Source organism: Budorcas taxicolor, chromosome 11 (genome assembly GCF_023091745.1).
Source record: "Budorcas taxicolor isolate Tak-1 chromosome 11, Takin1.1, whole genome shotgun sequence".
Lineage (NCBI taxonomy): Eukaryota > Metazoa > Chordata > Mammalia > Artiodactyla > Bovidae > Budorcas > Budorcas taxicolor.
Window position 1 is genome coordinate 41,984,102 of NC_068920.1, and position 15,976 is coordinate 42,000,077.

General features: G+C 50.1%; 2 protein-coding genes across 7 annotated transcripts in view; one reads left to right on the top strand and one right to left on the bottom strand.

The window, feature by feature from the left end:
• The window catches only part of TMEM63B (transmembrane protein 63B), a 25,169-nt gene extending 21,497 nt beyond the window's left edge, over window positions 1-3,672 (bottom strand). For 2 of the 3 annotated variants that reach the window (XM_052649380.1, XM_052649383.1), the window contains exon 1: window positions 3,414-3,672. The gene's annotated coding sequence lies outside the window, so the exon portion shown is untranslated. Of the gene's footprint in view, window positions 1-2,809; window positions 2,864-3,413 lie in introns of all 3 variants that reach the window. The other variant, XM_052649382.1, reaches the window with a different exon arrangement.
• On the top strand, window positions 3,020-15,573 carry MRPL14 (mitochondrial ribosomal protein L14). 4 transcript variants are annotated; one of them, XM_052649384.1, is made up of 3 exons: window positions 3,020-3,152; window positions 12,903-12,994; window positions 15,091-15,573. In XM_052649384.1, the coding sequence occupies exons 2-3, from the start codon at window positions 12,924-12,926 to the stop codon at window positions 15,455-15,457; spliced, it is 438 nt and encodes a 145-aa protein (XP_052505344.1). In that variant the 5' UTR covers window positions 3,020-3,152; window positions 12,903-12,923; the 3' UTR covers window positions 15,458-15,573. The 4 variants fall into 4 exon arrangements, with proteins under 4 accessions (XP_052505344.1, XP_052505345.1, XP_052505347.1 ...); XM_052649385.1 differs by having other exon boundaries at window positions 3,114-3,250; XM_052649387.1 differs by lacking the exon at window positions 3,020-3,152 and adding an exon at window positions 8,768-8,850.
• The last annotated feature ends 403 nt before the right edge of the window (window positions 15,574-15,976 follow it).

A 15,976-nucleotide genomic window follows, 5' to 3' on the forward strand; every position in this document is an offset into this window, starting at 1 on the left:
ATTGAGGCTTTAGCTGGAAAGGTGTAGGGAGAGTGATGGAGGATTTTATTTCTAGCTTACTGAAGGTTATTTTATCATCAAGAAGTGTGTGCATGTTGGGGGGGGGGCAGGAAGCTATAAATTAAAATTTTTTTTTCTTAAAGCGTTACTAGGGAAGATTTAATTTAGGACTTGGGATCATAGGAAGGCAGTGTGGTCTGTTGGGAGGAGATAAAGATGGAGACTAGCTCTGTTACTATGTAACCTGTGCCTCAGTCTTTCACTCTGTAACAGATATTAGTATCCTCACTCCATCCCTACCAACTTCTGAGAGATGGGCAAAAATGTATCCACAAGTGAGGATAAAAGTAGTAGGAAAAGAATGCATTTATCAAATATCTATTTAATTCTTATTTTATGCCAGCACTGTTGCAAGTGCTTTACAAATATCATCTCATTTACTCCTCATCATTAGGAGGACGATGAGGTTCAGAGAGGGTATATCACTTTCCCAATGACACACAGCTAGTCTGTGATAGATCTGGATATGGACTTAGGCAACCTGGCTCAAGCCTATGCTTTTAACTACAGCACTTTGCGGCCTCAGCTAACAGAGGAGTCACTTCCATCAGGAGGCTGGGGGCTGGGGATTGCCAGTTACAGCTCTGGAGAAATGCCACACCCTATTTCTACCTGTTTGCCTTCCCTCTTGCTTCTAGCTCCCTGGGTTTGTGATTTCGGGTTCTGAAGCAGATGGAGGGGACAGGCAACAGAGCTTGGTGGCTAAGAGGATGGGCTCTAGGATGAGACAGATAATGGCTTCTGACCTGAGCACATTACCTCACCACCCTGGGCCTTGGTTCCCTCATCTATAAATGGGGATAATAATTCAGTCACGTGGTTGTTTCGCAAATTACACAAGATGATTTAGGTGAAGCTCTTAGTACAGTGAAAGGCATAAATGGATTCTTAAAAAAAAATTAGCTATTGTTATCAATAAAGTGTGGAATGAAAGGGATTGGTTTAGTGGAGAACTGGTGCAAATCAAAATAAAACAGAACTTAGCATGCCAGAACTCCTCAGTCTAGATGGGCTTCTTGTCCAGACTTAAGGGCTTAGACTGCTTTCAGGACTCAGCCAGTGAGTGACAGGGGAATGTTTCTAAACTCTTCAAACAAACTGATCCATCCCCAGCAGGCTGGGTGGGGCTAGGGGTTGGGGGAGCACGGGAGGGTGGTGATACACCAGGATGGGTCAGAAGTTCAGAGAGGAAGAGCTCTTATTGATCAACTACCAGGCAGGATGCCAGGCTCTTTACCTGTACTATCTAGATTGATCTCCATAATTAATCTTGTAAGGAGGTGGTAGTAAGCATACTTTTTAAATTGACACTAAGGTTCAGAGAAGTTAAGTAACTTGTCAAGGTCACACAGCTAAAGAATGGCAGAGCTGGAATTTGAACCCAGGTCTCCAAGACTGTTATAATTGGAGGGAATTTGTAAGATGTCTAAAAGGGGCTTCTTGGCTACTCACCACCTGCCTTCTGCCTTGCTACATCCCTCCCCTCCCAACCAGAGGCCAAGATCCAACAGGGTGAGCCAACAGCAGGTCCCAGCATGTGCCACCTGGGGCATGCCAGGGCCTGGACCCTCTGGTACCCTGGAAGATGGTCACACTGCCAGTACATGCCTTCTGGTAGCCCCCAGCTGGCAGGGCCACTCCCCTCCTCACAGGTGCCTGGGAGGCAGGACTGGGGGCTCCTCCTCGGGAGGGGCTGGGGATGCAGACTCAGGGAGAGGCTGGAGAGCGGTCTTGGGTACCGAAGTCCTGGTCCTCCCAATTGTGCGCCCCCCAACCCCCTCAGCTCCTTCTAGGAAAGTGGAGTGCTGAGCGGCCAGTCCTCCACCCAAGGGACCCAGGCAGGTGGCAGCACAGAGCCCCAAGGGCAGCCGGCCCCTCTGACCTCTCCTCTCCACTTCCCAAGGGTCCTTATCTTTTTGGGGAAGAAGGCGCCAAAGCTTTGGGACTGTCCACCCTAGGAGGTTAGGGAGGGTTAGGGACAAAGCACACCCCCTCCCCCCAACAGGGCCTTTGCCCCACTCCGGTTCCGCGAACCAATCCTTTCCCCACCGCACCCTCCAACGCAGGCCCGGGCGGCTCATGAATGAACTGCACTGTGTGGGGCGCAAGGAGAGGACACGCTCCCGGGGCCAGTAGCCTCCCCAGTCCTCCGACCAGTCCCCAGACCGGCCGAGGGCAGCGGCCGGCCTCGCGCCAGCTCTCGCGAACCCTGCCCTTGCCCGAGCCCGAACCCCCTGCCCCGGGCCGGCTTCGGGGGTACTCGGCCCCTGGAGTCGGGGAAAAGATAAAAAAGACGCCGAGGGCATTGGACTTGGCGACCCTGGAATCCAGAACTCGGGGGCGGGGGCGGCAGATTCCCTACCGCGGCGGCGGGCTGATCGCGCGCAGCTGGAACCCCGGAGGGGCGCGGAGGGGACGCGCACCTGGACGGGGCAGGTGGGGAGGAGAGTGGTGCTAGGGGACCGGGGGCGGAGGTCCCACCCGTTGGATCTCTCGAGGGGTGGGGACAGAGGGCGGAGTACCTCTGGACCCCAGGCAGGGGTCGGAGGACTCACACGATAGGCTCTGGATGGTGCAGGGGTTGGGGGCAGAGCGAGGCACCCCTGGGTCCCGCGGGCCCCAGGCACCTCTGGGTCCCGCAGGAGGTTGAAAGGGAGGGGACGCGCAGCTGAGATCGGGGTTTTTCTTTAGGGTGGTGGTGGGATCCTCAAAGAAAAGAGACGGGGCTGGGGAAGGGTCGCGTACTCACCCCCAGGCGCAGACTCGGCTCCGGCTCCGAGCCCCGGGTTGGGGCGGGGCGGGGCTGGGGGAGGGGAAGGGGGAGTCGCTGGGCGGCTGGAGCTCCGGGCTCCTGCGGCGGCCGCGGCAGTGTCTGGGGGAGGGGGAGCGGGAGGAGGGAGGGGGAGCGGGAGGAGGGGCGGGGCCGCACAGGCCACACCCCCACGCCAGGACACGCCAGGCGCGCGCACCCTCAGATCACCGCCCTCGCGGCTGGGTCCGCCGCGCAAGCGCAGAGTGTGAGGCCGCGTGGGGGGGAAGGCCGCGCCCGGCCAGTGGGGCCCGCGGCAGGATATTCCTGGGCGGCGAAGGCGGTATGGAGTGTGTCTGGGGGGAAGGGACGTCACGCTCCTGACTTTCTGCTTCCCGTCTTCCTTTCTTCCCGGCTGGAGCCGTGGCGCGCTCCCCCGGGGTGGGTGAGGAAGGGCCGGAGTGCGGAGATCGTGGGCCTTCTAGGGGCAGAGGGTCCCGACGGAGAGGGAGGTCTCTGACCCGGACCCTGCTCCCTCCCAGTGTCCGAGGGCGGCCCCGCTCTCTGGGGCCTCTGAGACCCCGCGCCCCCGGCCCGCTCTCACCTGCTTTTTGGGGGTTGGGGCGGGCTGCCGCCAGGCTTCACAAGGTGGCCTAGGCCGATCAGTTTGGCACGGCTCCTCCGGTTTGTCTTATTTCTCTCTTTCTCCCTTTCCTTTCCCGACTTGGGTCTTGAGATGACTTTGTGACTCTTTTGCCAGGCGCTTCTCTGGTGTGGAGAGTGAGTCCACCGCTTTCACAGTCATGCCGATGAGTGGCTCCCCCGGCTCCAGGGGGTTCCCTGGTTTCTCATTTCACCCGAGGCTGCATCTGCCAGGGATTAAGACTGGAAAGATGAGAGAGAGAGGGTGTGTGTGTGTGTGTCTGCGCGTGTGCATAACTCCTGTATGTTACCCATAAAATAGATGACAAAGGCATAGGAAATACCAACTTGTTTGTTTAATTGTGGGCTCATGGAAGGCTTTCTTCCCTTCAAGCTAGAGAACAAGCTTGCGGACAGAAGGGAAATACTGCTTTACGTGGTGGGCAGTAAATGAACTTTGCCACCCTAAGAGATTGATGGGCTGAATTTATAAAGAGATTAATAAAATAGCGTATGATGGAGTCACTTTGGGTTACTGGGGGAAAGCTGGAAGGTTGGCAGATACTTGTGGGGTTGCTGGACAGAAAATGGGCACTGCCTATTTGGTTGTGGTTGGTTAGTGTGTCTGCTCTCTGCTGGGTTTTTCAAGGGCTCATTAGTAGCTTGTGGAAGGCACTGGTAAGGTTTACATGCAGTTCAAACTGAATTCCCATTCCAACTGTGCCATTGGTTAGCTGGAAATCAATTTAGTGGATCATGGCCATCATTTAATAAAAAGTGAAGTAGAATAGAAAATATCAGTGCATTGTACTTAGGAAGGGTAAGTATTGTTTCTGGACACCTGCTTCAAGTATACACACGTGGAAGTGTGTGTAAGTATATTAGGAGGTGTTATACAGTGTTTTTCTGTGTGTCACTAAAGTTTGAAGCGTGTTGATTTCCTGTGTTCTCCTGTTTGTGGTCTTGCCTTCATCAACCTGAGTTTTCAGTCATTTAAAATTGTCTGTGAGGATGCAGTCAGGACACCAGGGATATGTAGTAAGGAGTAGGGTAGGTTGGTTTTTTCAGGGAGGCTGTGCTAGAGGAAAATTCACTCTTCACTCATGGAATTATGTACAATGGAAGAAAGAGGATTTTGTTGGAGTAGGAAATGTTACTTAGGAAGGACAGAAAGGGAGATGGGGTTAAGCCATGTTTGGCAGACTGCCTGGTGGGAGGAGTCCTTGTAGGCTTGGATTCTGGGAGCTGTTTTGGGTAGGAGCAAGCAGTTTGGATGACAAGGAATCTTCTCTTTGTGTTGTTGTTTTTCCCTTTTGTAGAACTGTCCATTTTACCCTTAGAGCTTCTTGGATGTGTATTTCCTATGGAACTTTTTACATATTGTGTTGATTTTATGGTTGTAGAGCTGGTGCGATCCCTTGCCGAGTAGCACTTGTAATAGGTATCTGGAAAGTGGAAGTGGAGCCCCTGTTACCTGGTTTGGGGACCCCTGAGGATCACTAGAAGGTATTTCTCATGTATTATTATCTTTTTAATAATGCAGTTAGGTATGTTAACACGTGGTGGATTCCCGATCGATTTTTGCCTGTGCCTAGTTAAGAGTCACCACATATTAACAGAGGAAACATTTCAGAAAGCCCAAAGTGAGAATTGAATTGAGTACACTGTGGAATACATGAAGGGGCAACGGCCAAAATGTTTTATTATTGCTCCTGAATATGAATGGTACAAACCTTCCCTGGAATTCATATTTCAGAAGGGAGCCTGTTGGGCACTGAACATAATTATTTATACTCTCCTCAGCTTTTAGCATCTTACATGATGCAAGAGTCCTTTGAAGCCTGTCTCACCCCACTCTTGGCTTGGTGTTCTGACACCTGGACCCACATAAGATGGATTTTCCTGTTGTTTTTGTTACTGGAATAGTTTTTATGGCCATGGAGGGGCTTGGGAGGGTTTCAGAAATCAGGTTACAATTGATCTTCTTTTTTAGAAGCTGACGGTTTGTTCTGGGTTGTGGCTCACCCTGGTGCAATTTTACACGTGTGTTAACAATGACAACCAGCTTGTGTGAGAAGGCTATGATTCAGATCCCAGAAACATTGATCTGGGTCAAGTAATATGCTCTCTTATGAAAGGTGCCAGGGGACTTCCCTGGTGGTCCAGTGGTTGAGAATCTGCCATGCAGTGCATGAGACACTGATTTTATCCCTGGTCTGGGAACTAGGATCATGTGTGATGTGTAACAACGAAGCCCGTGTATGGTAACTGTGCAGCCAGATGAATAATTAAAACAAAAAAGGTGCCAGGTAGCCTATTATTCCCCAATGAAACACAGCTCAGAATGGGAAAGTTTCCTTGTCAAAAGCTTAAAAAAAACCATCTATGTCATTAGAAAAGAGGGACCACTTTTCCATATCTACCTTAAAAGAAAAATATTAATGTATTTGGCTGTGTTGGGTCTTGGTTGCTGCACGGGCTTTCTCTCGTTGTGTTGAGCGACCTTCTCGAGGTGGTGGCTTCTCTCATGGCGCACAGGTTCTAGGGCGCAAAGGCTTCCGTAGTTGGGGCATGTGGGTTCAGTAGTTGTGGCATGGTGCATGGGCTTAGTTCTCCAAGGCACGTGGGATCTTCCCAAACCAGGGATGGAACCTGTATCTCCTGCATTGACAGGTGGATTCTTATCCACTGCTCCACCAGTGAAGCCCTTCTATGTGTACCTTAAGCTGAAACACACTTTCAGGACTGAGTGATCTTTGACACCCATAGTGTTGCCCTGAGAATCGGGAAGTGAGGCTGTTTTCACTGGTCAGAATCCAGACAGGGATTCCCCGACTTGAAAACAGCCCCTTCTGCGAGTGAAGCTAAAACACTTTCATTTCCATGCCTCCTTGCTCTTCCCAATGACCCCTGCTTGACAGAGTCACTGAGGCCTGGAGAAGTGGATTCCAAGGTCATAGACTTGGCAGGAGAAGAGGGGAGGCGGGGATGGAGGAGATACCTTTTCTTTGGGCTTTTCATCCCACCCCAACCACCCCCCTGCCATTGCCTGCCCATCTGACATCTCCATAAACCTAGCTCCTTGCCACTGGCTTGGTAGAGGTGATTAAGTAGAATTTAACTTTGCCTTGTACAGTTTTTCCCAGTTTGACCGTACCAGGAATGTTGCAAACTTCTGGAAATATAGGTGTTTGCACACCTGTGAGGTGGAGATGGCAGGGGATCAAAGCTAGAATAGATTAAAACCTACATATTGCAAAACCAACTTGAATAATCAAGAACTGTCAGATATTTTTAAGAACCATGATTTTAAATACTCCTGTAACAAAGTGGAACAAACAAATACAGATGTTAATAAACACATAAAGGTAAATAAACAGAGACAAGAACCCTGGAAATGTTTTTTTCTTTGTGAGTCAGCTTGAGAACTGGATGGAATTCCCTGGTGGTTCAGCAGTTAGGATGTCAGGCTCTCACTGCTGAGGGCCTGGGCTCAGTCCCTGGTCGGGGAACTAAGATCCCACAGGCTGTGCAACCTCGCGGACAAGAACATACCCCACACAGCCCAAGTACTCTGTCTCCTCTCTCAAAGCTGCCACATAATCTTTTACAATTCAAAACAGTTATCTTTATTTTCAATAGATATCTCCTCTACACACAGCACAGCCTAGGGCCAACTCTGAAGCTGATTCTGATACACCTGCAAAGGTGTGAGTTTTCACAGTTGCTACTATGAAGAAGCAAACATCCAGGACTTTCCCAAAAGAAGAAAAAATGGAGAATTGGGGTCCTTATTGGTAGTCATGGTAGAAACAGCACATCGAGCTGTTGAGGGATGTTTGCTTCTTTTGAAAACAGTTGTTGGCTCTGCTGCACGGGCGTGTGGGATCTCAGTTCCCCAGCCGGGGGTCGAGCCCCCCTGCAGTGCAAGCGCAGAGTCCTAACCACTGGACCACCAGGGAAATCCTGGATGTTTGCTTCTTGATAGTAGACACTGAAAACTCACACCTTTGCAGGTGTATCAGAATCAGCTTGAGAGCTGGTCCTAGGCTGTGCTGTGTGTAGAGCAGATATCTATTGAAAAGATGGCTGTTTTGATTTTTAATAGATGATGTGGCAGCTCTGAGAAAGGAGAAAGAGTACTTGGGACGGTGTGGGGTATGTTCATTTCTGTGAAGTTTATTAGTGGTTAAAGCAGCACTTTACCTGCTCAGGTATTATGCTGGTGTAGTAGAAACAGCTTTCTACCCTTCTTCCATTCCTAGGACAAGTCGCTTAGCAATTCTGACTTAATTTTGGCACTCTGCTGAACCTTCAGAACTGTTCAGAAATCCTTAGTGGAATCAACCCTCCCCAAACGGTTGCTCTTTGTCATCTGTCTTTGTGTTTCTGTTGGGTGCTCGGGAATGAAGTCAGCCAAGAAAGTGATCTGTGTGAAAATACTTTGAGAATTGTGAGATAGTGTATAAACACAAAACTACTGAAAGAGACTCCTTCCCCAGCAAAACAATAATGAGTATTTAAGCAACTTATTAAGAGTAGTTTTGGTCTAGAATGATTGGGGCGAAACCTGCAGGAGATGGGAGGAGCTGTCTGCATGACAGGGTGACGGGTCCAAGGAGGTCTCTCTCTCTCTCTCTTTTTTTTTTAATTTGTTGAAGCTGCCAGGCCTCAGTGTTTTTCTGCTTTAATGAAGAACATTTATATCTTTATACTAGGCAGAGTTTGTCTGTTTTGTGGCTGGACCTTGGATTTAATTTCTCTTAGTGTTTTTCCTTCTTCCACTTACTAACAGAATCCCCTTTAAACTGTCCTTTGTGATTGTGTTGAGCTCTTTGTTTTCTCTCTCTTCTTTAGAACCCAGACCTAAAGAGGGAAATTGTTTGGGTAGAAACAATGTATAAATGTACATGGATCTGTGATACTAAGTACAATATTTTGCTGATCTTAAAGCTCAAGTAGGTTTCCCAGGTGGCACTAGTGGTAAAGAACCTACCTGTCATTAAAGGAGACGTAAGAGACACTGGTTCGATCCCTGGGTCAGGAAGATCTCCTGGAGGGGGGCATGGCAACCCACTCCAATATTCTTGCCTGGAGAATCCCATGGACAGAGGAGCCTGGTGGGCTACAGTCCATGGGGTTGCAAAGAGTTGGACGTGACTTAAGAGACTTAGCAGGCACGCATGCAAAGCTCAAGTAATGGTACTTTCTAGCTTTCTACAAAGCATCCCTCAGCTTTTTTAGTTCAGTCTGTCTGTATTAAAATTAGCTAAAAATGAGCTGTCAGTTTCTAGGAAGCTCCCCCAAGCCAGTGGAAGGCTGAATGAAGGGCACAGGAAAGACCACCAACCCTCCAATATTGAGTCTCTCTAGACCTGGATGGTGAATTGCAATTGCAGGTAAATAGTATTCATTTAACAGATGCTCCCTGAGCTCCATTTGGGTACCCAGCACTGTTGTAGGTCCTGAGCAGGCAGCTCTGGACAGGGCAGGCACCGTTCTGCCATCACAGAGTCCAGTGGGACCCACCCTAACCCGAAGTGATGCCAAGTGAAAAACTCACCTATGTGTCCCTGTGAAATCTGCAGTCAACCCGGACCTTCACAACTGAAGGGAGAGCTTAAACCAGGATGGAAAATAAGCATGACTCTTGGGTTATATTAAGTAATTTCTGTCTCTCTCATCTTCTTGCTCTTGCCCTCCCTGTTCCCCCACCACCAGAGGTTGTGATTCATGTGCTCAACCTGGAGGACAGTACTCCACGCTGATCAGGAAGTGGCCTGAAAAGCCATCTCTGGCACCATAGTCTTCCGAATACTTTGTCTCCTCTGAGTGAGAGTGTAGAGGAGGAAATACCATTGGAGTTAGCTTGCTGTGCAAACACAGGACTCAGAATAATGTTGTTTGTGAAACAGAGCAGTATATATAGTCTGATCCGAAGTGGATCAGGGCCTGTGTCTACAGGATGGATTTGTCCTAAGAAATAACATCAAGGTCAGTCAAAGTTGCTGTGAAGTAAATTACTGCCTCCATCACTCCTCCCTGATCTGAACCAGTTGTTCAGTGATGGGATGAGGTGTTTTTCCACAGTGGGCAGTGATGGCGCCAGGCCCAGGAGATGATTCCAGGGGCCTTTAGACGTAGCATGGGCTCATCCTCCCACGACTAGCACCATGGGTCTCCTAAAGCCTGTTTGCATGTGATGTGTGGGTTCCTGGTAAACAGATAAGATTTCCCTGTGTGGAGCCATGGGTGGGGGAATCTGCCTATTAGCTACCTCATTTATTTTATTCATTAAATATTTATTGCGTTCCCACTCTGTGAGGACTTGCTGGGATTCTTTGCTGGGGTGCTGTGGAGGGGACCACAGCTTTTTTTTTTTAATATACAAATATATTTGGTTATTTTATGCTTTCAAGTTCAGAGGAATGCTTACTGCTGTCCACTGGATGTCTTTAAGTCCTTTGGGTCTGGAGGTCACTATAAGCTCCGCCAAAGACCTAGTGAAAAGTCTCTGAATTGGGCCTTTTCTTGTGAAAATGGAGGTGCTCCCTGGAGATGGGAATGTGTTACTCTTGTGTTCGAGGGCAGTACAAATGATCCTCTCTGTGTGTGTGTGAGTCCTGAATTCCTGTAGAGAGTTCAGATACCACGTTGTCAAGATCTCTGTGGTCTCTGAGTTTTGGATAGTGAGTAGCAAGAACTGGAATGTTAAGGGATATCAGCCTTATCTTAAAAAAAAAAATCCAAATTTATTCCACGTCTGAGTTTGGTGATGAAAGTTGGAGCCACGGAGTTCCTTGGCACAGACGCCCAGATGTCCTCGGTGTGCAGTAGGGGCGGCAGCGGATGCTGCAGCCTCATACAGAGCTGCTCGGAGGAGGTGTGTTTGGAGCCAGGGCTGCTGAGTTGGGCAGAGGTGAGCCCAGAGAGTGGGGGTGGCTTTGAGCAAGGCGCAGAGACAGGCTGGTTGTGATTTGTGTACAGACCGCCCTGCAGGCTTCCGGGAGGTGCCTTGAATGGGAGAGTTTGTTATTCCCAAGGCAGGGAAAATTCTGGGAAGCCCGTAGGCTCCTCTGCACTTGTTGGACTCCCTTGAGTACGGTGGAGGAAATGGTGCTGAGTGGAGAGGCTGGGTGTTGCAGTCCTCAGGAGAGGGAATGTGGGTGCAGCTGGGCTCGCTTGGGGGTTCTGAGGAGCCTCTTTTCTCCCAGGAGAGCGAGCAGGGGCCCCAGAGTGAGATGGGGAGGCTTGGCAGAGACTGGACATAGCATCAACCTGGACCAGAAAGACTGCTTTTCAGAGCTCTTTTTAAAAAAAAAACACACGCCAATTTTCCATTATTGTTCAGTGTGAGGAGCTCTTCTTGCCACCTACACTACAAATTGTCTTCAAAACCTAAATTGGATAAAAGTGAATAAGTTTCACCTGCTGTTTGTCTACGTTTCAGTTGACTCAGCAAGCACTGAGTTGGTTGGGGCTGAGTAAAACATGCCTGTGATAGCAGTATTCCCGATGGAACAAAGATGATCTAATGATCGGAAAAGTATTAACATTTAAATTGAAGTTAGCACGTTAACTCCACTGAATAAGAGAGTGTGGCTTCGGGAAGCCAACTACTGCCGTTCAGATTTCAGCTTTTGTTGCTCCCGGCTGTGCAACTTGGGCAGATTATCTAACCTCTCTGGACCTCATTTTCTCAAGTATAAAGTAGGGTGAATAATAGTGCCCATTTCATAGTTTTGGGGAAACTTAAATGAGATGATAATGGAAAGCGCTGAGACACAGTGTAACTACTCTACCGAATCCATTTTCATAAAGGAAGCAAGCAGAAAAAGACCAGGTGACCCCCAAAGCTGCTTCTCGCCCCGAGCCCCCGTGTGAAGTGGGCTTTGTACGGAGAGTGAGGCCACACAGTGTGGAGGGCAGACCCCTGGGCCAAAGCTGGGTCCACTTCTGGTTCTGCTTGTGCCCTTGGCTAGTTATGAGGCTTAATGCAAGTCCCCGTCTCTCTCTGTTATCTCAGTTTCCTCATCTTCAAAACGGATGTGATATGATGACGATGATGATGGAGAGGGCTGATAGGTATTGGGTGTGCACACTGGGCTCCGTGCTTTGCATGGTTTACCTCGCGACCGCCTTGGGTGAGTAGGTGTTACTGGTGGGGAAACCCCGAGTTACAGTTGGGGAAGCCGAAGCTGATAGTTCCTTGTCCAGGGCCATGGAGCTGTGAAGGTAAAGCTGGCGTCATCTTGATAGTCTTTGATTCTATGTGTCAGTTGTTCTATAAGTTGACCATCTTCTTTTGCATGTAATTTTCTGATCACTTGGGCCACTCCTCCTTGGGTTGTCTTAAGGAAACACTGGAGAATAAGCTTGAGGTTTGAGGTTAAATCATAGTTAATAAGCATTTCTGGAGTGTTTAGGTATTTCTGTGAAAGTAAATAGTGAGTTTTCCCCACCTTTATTAAATAAAATCTTATCTAAGGTGCTTTGAACTTAGGCAAGGCAGAGCTGTGTGTAAATACTACAGTGGTAGAGGCTTTCTCAGCAGAGCTCTTGAATGAGGCCCTCTGTGGCCAAACATTTGGGTGGAAAACAGGCCTGTTTTGCAGCTGGAATTACCAATTGGTTGTAGGTTTTTCTTAAATATTCCCCTCACTGACACCCAGGTATTGCGGAAACCTGGGGATGGGCCATAGTTTTTGGTGCTGTGGAGCCATGGGGTTGAGGCTCTGCAAGCTGGCGTCACCAGTGTTGGGCTGCTGTTTACTCTTTCATCTCCACCTTGTTCTCCCAAACCCCACTTTCAGCTGCTGTGTGGGGCAGGAAGTTTCCCTGATCCAAATAGAGACCGAGGTCACTGACTTGGCGAGGGCGTCCTTTGCACTGCTTTGCTAACCCTGAGCTGTCCAGGTGTCTGGCTTTTACATTTGAGGGAAAGGTGATGTGGTGGTGGACAACCTGGGTGGTTCCTCCGGGTAATCTGCTCTCCTCCAAGGAGTGGAAGTTCTGATTTCAAGAGGCACTTGAGTGTCAACAGGGGACCAGTGTCCTCTGTGGAGGATGTGGGAAGTGATCCCTGCCTGGCTGTGTCCCATGGGATTCCTTTCTCCCTCCTGCCTGCGGAAGTGATGTAATGGTGAAGACACTCACTGTGCTCTTGTGTTACCCACAGTGAGAACTGCTGCGGGCCATTCCAGCCCTCTGACCCCAGTTAGAATATGAATCAGCAAAACTGTTGTTGGAGTTCATCTAATCATCTGCCTATCTTTTAACCACCACGATTTATATTTAGTGACTAATGATCTTGTGCCCAAAGTGCCATCTCCCACACAAGTCCCCAATAGTCTTTCAAACCAAACAAAATGAAAGCCAAATACACCAAACTCTGGCTCTGAGTGAGGACACTGACTTAGAAATAAATCTTTGCCCCTCTCTTTCCCTGCAGGAGTTGCCATCTTGGAATCCCATGGCTTTCCCTAGCGGGCTCTGGGGCCCCTGCGTCCACATGAGCAGAGCATTCAGCCAGCGCTGTTTCAGGTAACTTTTCCTAATGAGTTCTTCCAGCTGTGTGTTTGAGTAAGCCTCCCATCAGGGCTGAGTATTGTGGTGACTAGAGTGGCAGTGGATACTCAGGGAGGTGGGCTTGGGGTCCGGGCAGACTAAAGGAATAGATGGAGCCGGGGTTTGGGCAGCCCGGGTCGGGGGATGGGGGAAGGTAAAGGGCCGATGGTGCTGTTGGGGATGGGACTGGGAATGGACCCAGAGGAAGATGAAACCTCCACGCCTACCAGGCTCTTCCAGTGAAAATGCTGTCTCTTGATTCTGTTCTTCCCTAAGTGCATTAAAGCCTTCTCTTTTAAGAATAAGTATCTAAATATTTATGTGTATAACTGAAAAACTTTGCTGTGCATGTGAAATTAACACATTGCACTTCAGTTTAAAACATATATATAAGTGAATAAAAGTAGAGAGCAAAACTCTTCTGTTTTAAAAATGGAATATATGTATTTTTACATCACAGGCTTATGACCACTCAAGCATGATGAAAGCGTGGCAGCCTCCCCCTTCCCGTTTAGATGCTAAGCCAGGGCGGAGAGTGCAGGTTGCATTCCTGTTGGCAAACATGCCTTTTGGCCCTGTTCATGCACTCATTCCGCAAGCGTTTACTGAGCCCTGTGCCTGGGTTTGGTCATAGAGAGATGAATAAGACTTGCTTCCTGCCCTGGCAGAGTTCTCACAGTTGGCCATGGGAGCAAAGTTGGAAACAAATAACTCTAAGAAAAATGTGACCAGTATAATAATAGAGGCTTGTACAGTTCTTTGGAAGGCTCAAGACAGGGGCTGCTAATAGAGGAGGAAGAGGGGGGAAGGGGGAGGAGGCGGACAGAGGCCGCCTTCCTGGAAGGGAAGTGGGGGAAGGCCCTGTCCTGGCCCCCAGAGAGGGCTGTGAGGCTGGGCAGGCTTGGAGAGCTCCAGGGGTTCCCGGCCCTGGGGCTCAGAGCAGATGTGTGAGCGGCAGGAGGTGGAGGACCTGAGAAGACAGGTACGTTAGGGCCAGGTTGTTGACAGTATAGACAAGGGGAACCACTGAACAGTCCCAAGCAAGGGAGTGGCCTCCGTTTTATATTCTAAAAAGAGGTCTTGGTTGGCAGAGTGAGGTATGCAGGGAGCTGCTTAGGACACGAACATAATGGTTTGGTGTAAGAGTGTGAGCTGCTGGATGAAGGAATTTGTTGATGGGGTGGAGGGGAGGGTCAGAGGTGTTCAGGAGGTGGTGCCAGTAGAGGCTGGATGGCGAGAGGTTTATGGCTCGCGAGCTAGAGTTTCTGGAGAAGCCACTGTCTAGGTAGAAAGCCCAGCAGCTGGAGGAGGCTTGCAGGGGAGGCAATGAGGTCACTGTGGAACTGACTGAATTTGCAGCCTCGGTAGGACACTTGAGGAGCTTGGAGTGGAACTGCAGGACTGGAAGATAGGCAGGGGCTAGGGCTGGAGATGGAGTTCACTAGTCAGAAACAATAGGAATAGATGACATCGCCCAGGGCAGGCATGTGGAAGGAGAGAAGAGAACCGTGGGTCACCCCAGAGAACCAGCACTGGGGTCCTAGTGGCAGAGGAAACTAGAATTCCTGCTGTCATCAGGTGGCTCAACAGTAGCCCATTTGCCTTTAATAGTGCTCTTTCTAGTGGGGGGACGTTAAAAGATTGTTAGCTTATTTTCAATTTCTGCTGTGCTGTGTCAAGGGACTCCCTAGGCAGACATACCCACTCGGATCTAATGGTTCCCAGCACCATGCAGATGGGACATCTGGGAGTCAGTGTTTTCAGGGGGAACAAGTTTTGCAGGCTTGGCAGGGACAAGGCCTGGCCTTAATCCTTCGAGGCCTGTTGGAAACCAGAGGCTTTAAATTAGGGCTGCCATGCCGTTCACTGTAACAGAATATTGGGTCCCCTTTAAAACCCACCCAGATCAAGGTCCTGACCTGGCACCAGAAGCTGTAACAAACTTCTTACAGTGAGGGCGCCCGCGGTGTCAGGGCCCTGCTGATGTGCGCGCTGCAAGCCGGGCCTGGCTGAGGCCGCTGCGCCCTGGCCGGCAGAGCTGCAGGCCTCAGACTTTCTTCCTCTTCCACCAGCACCACCAGCAGCCTTGGCGCAATTCAGAAGCTGACGCGGGTGCGTGTGGTAGACAACAGCGCCCTGGGGAACACCCCTTACCATCGCCCTCCTCGCTGCATCCACGTCTATAACAAGAACGGGGTGGGCAAGGTGGGCGACCGGATCCTGCTGGCCATCAAGGGGCAGAAGAAAAAGGCGCTTATCGTGGGGCATCGCATGCCTGGCCCCACGATGACCCCCAGGTTTGACTCCAACAACGTGGTCCTCATTGAGGACAACGGGAACCCTGTGGGGACCCGAATCAAGACACCCATCCCCACCAGCCTCCGGCAGAGGGAAGGCGAGTTTTCCAAGGTGCTGGCCATCGCGCAGAACTTCGTGTGAGCGGAGCCCAGGCACCGGCCTCGGGGGCTCGTGGATGGAGCCGTTCTGAGAACTGTGCCTCTGCTGAGAGGGAGCCCGGGAACGGTGTCCTGTGGGAAAATAAACGCTTCCATGTACGTCTCTTCCTAAGCTTTCTGGGTGTGGCCGTGCGGTAAATGGCACTGGAACGGCTAAAAGGTGCCACTCGAGACGGTTGGTCTTTGCCCTCAGTAGCCTGTGAGCTCACCTGGGATTATCAGGTGCTGGAAAATTGAAGTACAAGCTGAATGCCAATTTGTAGATAAACAGTAGAACCTCACTTTCTAGCCAGGCAGACTACTTACTTGCCTTCCAGAATGTCATCTCCCTGCGTCAGAGGGCTGGAGGTGCTCAGTAAAGGTGACTGGATTACTGGGTGAGTATGAGTGAAGCAGGGGACTGATTCCTCCAGCAGACTGTGGGCTCCCAGCTCCGAGAGAACCCGCCCAGCCTGCCTTCCTCCACCACGGGTTGCCCTCTGCTAGGCCCCCACTGCTGCTC

Excerpts from the sequence above, each read along its gene's own strand:
- MRPL14 (XM_052649384.1), top strand. The coding sequence starts at position 12,924 with ATGGCTTTCCCTAGCGGGCTCTGGGGCCCCTGCGTCCACATGAGCAGA. Across the intron at positions 12,995-15,090 it reads TTCAGCCAGCGCTGTTTCAG|CACCACCAGCAGCCTTGGCG; the intron begins GTAACTTTTCCT and ends CTCTTCCACCAG.